The sequence below is a fragment of the Thamnophis sirtalis genome, unplaced genomic scaffold (assembly GCF_051295495.1).
Source record: "Thamnophis sirtalis isolate CommonGarterSnake01/CBP01778 unplaced genomic scaffold, rThaSir2_p1.2 scaffold_7, whole genome shotgun sequence".
Lineage (NCBI taxonomy): Eukaryota > Metazoa > Chordata > Lepidosauria > Squamata > Natricidae > Thamnophis > Thamnophis sirtalis.
Genome location: NW_028261387.1, coordinates 1,960,345 through 1,968,056, shown reverse-complemented (window position 1 = coordinate 1,968,056; position 7,712 = coordinate 1,960,345). Strand labels below are relative to the sequence as shown.

The 7,712-nt window shown below is 43.1% G+C and overlaps 1 protein-coding gene across 1 annotated transcript; it reads left to right on the top strand.

Annotated features, from left to right (window-relative positions):
- Positions 1–955: 955 nt before the first annotated feature.
- Positions 956–6,295, top strand: ZNF281 (zinc finger protein 281). Its single transcript, XM_014075117.2, has one exon. The coding sequence runs from the start codon at positions 1,183–1,185 to the stop codon at positions 3,943–3,945; it is 2,763 nt and encodes a 920-aa protein (XP_013930592.2). The 5' UTR covers positions 956–1,182; the 3' UTR covers positions 3,946–6,295.
- The last annotated feature ends 1,417 nt before the right edge of the window (positions 6,296–7,712 follow it).

The following is a 7,712-nucleotide window of genomic DNA, read 5'->3' as shown; positions in this document are numbered from 1 at the left end:
TATTCGTTTATTATTTATTTATTATTTCCCCTAATTCGAGCCTATATAGTAATAGCCGTTTCAACCTTCCTTTATTGGGGGGGGGGGGAGAAAAACAGCATTACTCATTTATTTATTGATTATTAATTATTAATTTATTATTTACCCTAATTTGAACCTATATACATTAATAGCCGTTTCAAACCTTCCCTTTTTTAGTGGGGGGAGGGGAAGAAAAAACAGTTATTAACTCATTTAAGAGCCTTTTCAGATTAGCTGAGGGGAAACACCAGCGTTTCTCCCGCACCCTCACGCCTGCTTTTTGGCGGGGAGGGAGCCCGTTCGCAACCGGGGTCGCCCTCCACGCTCGAGTCAACAACACGCACCCGGTTTATTCATCACCACCACCCAAAAAAAAGGGGGGGACATTCCTCAGCGAAGAATTGGGCCAACCGTGGAGGAGGACAAGGCCGCTCCCTCCCTCCCCTCACCAGAACACACAAGAAAACTGCGCGGACACGCGTGTTAACTGCGTACGTGTGAAAATAGCTTCATTTACTAGGGAGAGACAGACACAGAGAGAGAGAGATTTATTTATTTCGCAGGAGGCCGAGAGACAGGCGGCCACCGGTGTCCCTTTGACGGCGCCCATTAAAACGGGGACGACCGGCGGCCGTGAGGTAATCTCGAGGGGAGGGGGCGCGTGAGGAGGGGCGGGGGGAGGGGGAGAGGGATGCAAAAGGGGGGGGTCCATCCGCGCCTGCGCCTTCCTGCCTCCCCCCAACCATTAGTGCCCTCCTGACTGGGCAATCCTTCCCGGCGTGCCGCGCGCGGCGCATGTGCAGTGCGGGCCTTCCAGGGGGGGACACTCTGCTAATTCCATTGTGGCGATATTTTTAACTGGAGGCGGCGGCGGCGGCCGTCAGGAGGAGGAGGAGGAGGAGGAGGAGGAAGCGGCGGCGGCGGCGGCGGGACGGAGGTTGGGCCGGGTGGGGCCCGAGCGGCTTTGCGAAGGATGCGCCGGGGCTGTCGGCGGCCGTGACTCGGCGGAGCGTTAAGAGGAGGAGAAGCAGCGCGGGGCGCGAAAGGGAGAAGCGGGCCGGCCGCCGGGGTGAGTGAGTCGAAAGCGAGCGAGCATAAGAAGAAGCGGCGCCTGAGGGCCGCGCCTCCTCTCCCCCGGCTTCTCTCCCCCGCGGACGAAATATGAAACTCGGCAGCGGCTTCCTGAGCGGCGGCGGCGGCGGCTCTTCTTCTTCTTCCAAGCGGTCGGCGATGGAGCCCACGTTCCCCCCCAGCATGGTCATGTTCAACCACCGCCTGCCGCCGGTCACCAGCTTCACTCGGCCGGCCGCGCCCCCGCAGCATTGTGGCTTGGCTTCTGCTTCGGCTACCACGGCGGCCTCCTCCTCTTCCTCCTCCTCTTCTTCATCCTCGTCCTCCTCTTCGTCTTCCTCGGCCGCTGAGAGCCACCCGCCGCCTCATCACCACCACCACCACCACCCTCAGGGCATGACTTTCAAGAAAGAGCCGACAGGAGGGTTTCCTCTGACCGCCTCCTCTTCCTCTTCCTCCTCCTCCTCGTCCTCCCAGAGGGGCCCGTGGGGTTTCCTCCATTCCTTGGTGAACATCAAGCAGGAGAAGCCCAGCGAGCAAGAGGAGGAAGAGCATCAGCATCAGCAGCATCACCACCACCACCACCACCATTACGGGGGTCTCTTCGGCATAGCTGGGGAGGAGAGGCACCCCGCTCTTGGTGGAGGAGGAGGAGGCGGAGGAGTGGAAGGGGCCAACCAGAGTGTGATCCAGGACCTCAGCCTCTTCCACCACCTCCATCATCACCCCCATAGAGGAGATTTGTTGCTGGGCATCCGGAGCAGCGGCGAACTAAGTGCCGCCGGCTTAGACGAGCATAAACAGGACGCCCACGGCAAGAAGACGAAGAGGCCAAAGTGTGAATCTCAGGGAAACAAAGCCAAGAAGAAGCCGAGCGCTTCAGCCAAGGCCCTCGTGGCGGGAGACGGAGAGGCTGCCATGCTGTCCCCTAGCCAGAAACCTCATGTCTGTGAACACTGTAATGCCGCCTTCAGGAGCTCCTATCACCTGCGCAGGCACGTGCTTATCCATACTGGCGAGAGGCCTTTCCAGTGTAGTCAGTGCAACATGGGTTTCATTCAGAAGTATTTGCTCCAAAGGCACGAGAAAATCCACAGTAGGGAGAAGCCATTTGGGTGCGACCAATGCAGTATGAAGTTCATCCAGAAGTACCACATGGAGAGGCACAAGAGAACGCACAGCGGAGAAAAGCCATACAAATGTGAAACCTGTCAGCAGTATTTTTCAAGAACCGATAGACTTTTGAAGCACAGACGTACGTGTGGAGAAGCCATAGGGAAAGCAGGTGCTGGAATGGATCCTGGGCCCTCAAATCATAGCATGGGCAACTTGTCTATGTTGTCTCAGGGAAACACAGGTTCATCAAAGAGAAAAAGCAAAGCGAAATGTATACCCACTGAAAACAAAGAGCATAAAACCAGTCATAAAATATCTGAATCTCAAATTGCATCCAACATGTCCTTGCAGAATTACGCAGTAGAAATCCCAATAGTGTCTTCCAGTGGCGGCTTGATTGGCGCTGGGTTGGAAGAGCTGCAGAAAAAGGTGCCAAAACTAATCTTTAAAAAAGGAAACCGGAAAAGTGCAGACAAGAGCTTTCTTAATTTTATTTCACCACTACCAGACCTCCTCGGTCAGAAGCAATTTTCTGGGAAACCAAGTAACTCTCTTGGCCTAGTCGCAAATTCCAGTGCTGATGCTATTGGCCTTCTCCAAGCAGCAAGTGGCAAATCGGGCCAAATAAGCAGCAATTATGATGATGCCATGCAGTTTTCAAAGAAGAGAAGATACTTGCAAACCGCCAGCAGTAACAGTGCCTTTTCTATAAACGTTGGGCATATGGCCTCCCAACCGTCTGTCATTCAGTCCGCAGGGGTAAGTGTTATGGACAATGAGGCCCCACTGTCTCTTATTGACCCAGCGTCTCTCAATGCTGACATCAAATCTTGCCACGATAAGTCTGGCATTCCCGATGAAGTCTTGCAAAGTCTCCTAGATCAGTACTCCCACAAGTCAGAAGGCCAGAAAGAGGATCCCTTCAGCATCACCGAGCAGCGCGTGGACTTGCAAGCTTCGGGAGAGCATACGGAGATGGTCCAGGAGGAGAACCTGAGCCCCAGCTCCCAGGCAGCTTCAAACGACAAGGCTAGCATGTTGCAAGAATACTCAAAATACCTCCAGCATGCTTTTGAAAGAACAACCAACAGCACCGGTTTTGCTTTTGGTCCCAGTTTCCAGTTTGTAAGTTTGTCTTCAAGCCTTCATAACCATACTTTGTTTCCAGACAAACAAGTGTACACTACGTCCCCACTCGAGTGTGGTTTCAGCCAATCCGTTACCTCAGTGTTGCCATCTGCGTTGTCAAAGCCCCCTTTTGGGATGTTGCTTGGATCTCAGCCAGGTTTTTATTTGTCTGCTCTGGAGGCGACCCATCAGCAGTTGACTCCTTCACAAGAACTAGATGACCTGATAGATTCTCAGAAAAACATAGACGCTTCATCAGGCTACCATGCTACACCTCAGAAACTGAATAGCCAGAAGGAACAAAAAAACCTAGAAACTTCAACGAGCTTTCCCATTCCATCTCAGGAGCTAGCTAACCAGATAGATCCTCAGAAGGACCTAGAACACCGAGCAACATATCAGATAGAGACCTTTGCACAAGCATTTGGTTCTCAGTTTAAGACGGGCAGCAGGGTGCCAATGACTTTTATTGCTAACTCTAATGGAGAAGTGGACCATAGAGTAAGGACTTCAGTATCAGATTTCTCAGGGTATTCAAATATAATGTCTGATGTTAGTGAGCCATGTAGTACCAGAGTAAAGACCCCGACTAGCCAAACTTATAGGTAGAGTCTCAAGTATGACTAGGCTTAGGGGGTGGGGTGGTCTTAATGTGTTAGTTTTATTTTGATAACACTGCCATTGGAATGTTTCTACATGATCCTAATACAAATAATGATGTAACACGCCCTTTCAATGCAACTTTTCATATTTAGTTTTCGTTAATTTTAGATTGGTTTGTACCATGATTTTTTTAATCGGATCAATAGACATTATAGTTTGCATTTTTTTGTGTTTATGTGACAGTGTTTAGCAATCAAATTTACTTAAACTTAGATTGTCAGGGAATAGCCCAAAAATTGCAACTGCAAAAAAGAAAAAAGAAAAAAATTAAAAACCGAGACAAAAAAAAAATCAACTTTTGTTTTAGGATTAAGATTATGTTAATTGCTTTACTCTCAGGAAAATGTAATGAAGCAAGGAGATTCTGTACACTCTTGGTGTATTGGAGTTTTGAATTTACAAATAAGTGGTAACACTATTCTGCCATTTAACAAAGGGTTCTAAGACATTGCGAATTGCTGTCTTGTATCTGGGTGATATAAAATTCTGAGAATTTAGCTGCCTAAAGCTTGTTTATAGTGTTTAACATACTACTTTATTTCTTTTTCCAGAGGATAAATGCCCATTCCATATTTTTAGGGTAGCTACTCTCAGATCCTTGGTATGTTTCCTGGAATGATAGCTTTAAGGAAAATAATGTCCATTCTCCTTCCTCCCTCTCCCTAGAAGATTATAATTCTGTAAAGAGATATTAATGGTATAATCTACAAGAGGATTTTTGAAGTAGTAATTTCACGTAGCCCCAAATTCAAATTACAGTAATAATTTATATACACTTTGGAATGCATTATTTATTATATATTTTTAAAAATCCGTTCAATTGGCCTCCAACCTTTTATTTCCCTTTGCTCATTTTTTAAAACATCTTAAAAGCTGTCTTTTTAATCATCTGTTTTCTATACCAAGTTTGTTTGCCAAGATTGTGATATTTTTTTTCTTGTCCCTTAGCTTAACAGCTGGAATTTTAGAAGATATACATTCCAGAAGATTGCATAATATTATGTACGTTCAGATGTCTCATGACGTCAGGGGTTAAAACAGTGGAATACCCCTCTTTATTTTAGAAGTTTATAAAGTTTTCTATATAAGATACAATAAAGAACAATTAGTTGTACATAGAGAAGTCTCCCAGTGTGCATTGGGATTTACATCCATAAACGGTCTTGGGTTTTTGGGGTGGGGGTTCAGATTACGTGTGGGTTTTAAGGATGTGTAGAAGACTTTGCAGGCTTGGATTCAGAGATTGGCCTCAACATATGAACCATGTGACAGGTACCCATGTGGTCTCTTGTAGCCAGAATCTTCCTAAGGAATTTGTTGCTCAAATTAATGTATATTTTGTGGTACATTATTTATGATATGTGAATCTTGATTAAAGCCTGTGAAGCCACAAAAAACCTTCTAGAGAACTTAGTGGCTACTTTAAAACTGCTAAAAAGCAGTTGCACTGTCCAGAACCACTTTTTTTGCAGATTTTTTTTTTTAAAAAATTAGTTTTTAAATGTAATTTTGGTGATGTTTTTGCAGATTTTTTAAATGTACTTTTGGTGAGACTTCTTCTGCCTTAGGGGCTTTCAGAAGGCAGAAAAATACCAGTGGTCGTTTGCAGTCTTATTGTGTAATTGGCCTTTCAGGTGTTCATGTATAATAAAGTGATTAACATTGTGAAAGTGTAAAACTCTTCAGTTATGGAGATGTATTACAAAAACTTTTAAATTCCTAAATTGTTATGCTCAGTATACCCATTTTTTTTCTCTTCTTCCTGCCTACTAAATCAACTTGAACACTTCACCAAATGAGACATCATCACCTTATTACTAATGCGTTAATTAATTAAATCTCATTTAAGTATATATATATATATATTTGATAATGTATTTCCCGTCCTTCAAATTAGTGCTGTTAATTTCCCCTGCCATCTAGTTAGAGAGCACAATTTATCATCAAGGGATGGAATATATCTTAACCACTGTGTAGTTCTGCTATGGGTTTTTCTTTGTCTTTTGGGGTATTTGGTTCCAGTGCAGTTATTTTTCTTTATATTGTGTGTACTGGATAGTGTGGATAGGGATTGTTTGCTTTAGACTGTGACCAATTAAAATGCTGTTCACACAACTAAGGAAAGAAGACGCCATTGTATTATCTATCCAGTTACACCCCTGGCTTCGTCAAGACAATTCCATAAAATGCTTGAAACTAAACGCTGGAACAAAAGAAGAATAACTTGCTTGCTTTTAAAAGGTATTTTTATTGTAAAACTTCTTTAGGTGAACAATAAAAACACAGTTTTTCGTTATTTTTGAGCTTTAAATTATTTATCCTACTCTATATGGATTTCTTTGGAGATGCTTTTCAAACAAATCAACTATCAGTAGTATAAGATTACTTACAGTAAATGATACAATTTGACATATTTAGAATACTGAGAAGTGTTAGCAGTGATTTGGTTTTATTTTAGTAGCTCTGGAATTCTGTTGGAGAGTTGGATGTCAATTGGGTAAATTATAGTATTGCATTGCCTCATTTTATATATTTGGGAAGGAAATGGAAAGGAAGCACGGTTTTACATGTTAGGTTAAACCAAGGTTTATTTTAACCATTAATTGTTGAATCACGATCAGATATTTAGTAAATAACCAGAAGCCTAATTCAATTTCACCTGATTTCCTAGACCCACCAGAAAATTGATGAAAGGTTTTGGCTCTTAAAAAAGAGCTATTTTAATATCCGGATGAAGGGATTAAACTAGACCTAACCCAGGTAGAGTTCACATGCCTTCTGAAGCCTCTATTGCTCTCCATTGAGGCTGATCTGATTTGATCTCAAGTTTGGGACACTCAAAGACCCACTTCCTTTGTGGTCAAAATGAAGGGCTGCTTTGAAAACTGACACAACTCTGCTAATGAGCTCAATGAACTAGTCATGAATGTCAGCAAGTTTTATTTTCCAAATTTGGTAAGGACAGCTTCAAATGTGGAGATTAATAGAAAAGTATAGGGAGAGTACCAAAAGTTACTCAATGCATGGCACTTACACATTTTTGTTCTAGTAGCTCGTATGTACTATGCTTTTATATAATCCTTGCAACAGTTGGTTAAAACATTTTTTAAAAGAGATAACACCTTTTGTATTATGTAAGTTTATATTATGTAACTATAGCAAATGTTAATGCACTGAAACACAAAAGTATAGTTCTTTGTAGTTTCCAAATAACCAGCGGGGGAAATACACTCTATGACCAACATAAAAATAGATATATTGTTAGACTCCTGGACCAAATATGGCTGTTGAAAACAAGGGAAAGAAAGATATTTCCCAGGGAAGATTTCTTCAATAATTTTTAGGATCTTTGCAGATCTTTCTTACTTTCATGTTTCCAGTTAATCTGATCTGGTATTTTAGTCTGCAATAATAAGTAGAGAAATAGTTAAAAAAAGGAAGCATACGAACCTGATCATGGAATTTAAGATATCTTTACCTTTTTAATCCCATTTTCTAGCTTTGTTCCTTGAAGTTCAACCTTAGTAGTATATGGTGTTGCTTAAATGTAAACGCTTTTGGGTTTTCAACATTTTTGCATAAATATAACCTAAAATGTGATCTGTTCTCCACCTGTTTTCCACAGTTCTAAAACGATAAAAACCCAATAAAGTAAAAGCACTATACTTGTTCATATATTTACTGAGGAAAACGATCCAAAGTTCTATATTTGT

Bases quoted from the DNA above. Each gene is read 5' to 3' on its own strand.
- ZNF281 (XM_014075117.2), top strand. From the start codon at position 1,183: ATGAAACTCGGCAGCGGCTTCCTGAGCGGCGGCGGCGGCGGCTCTTCT.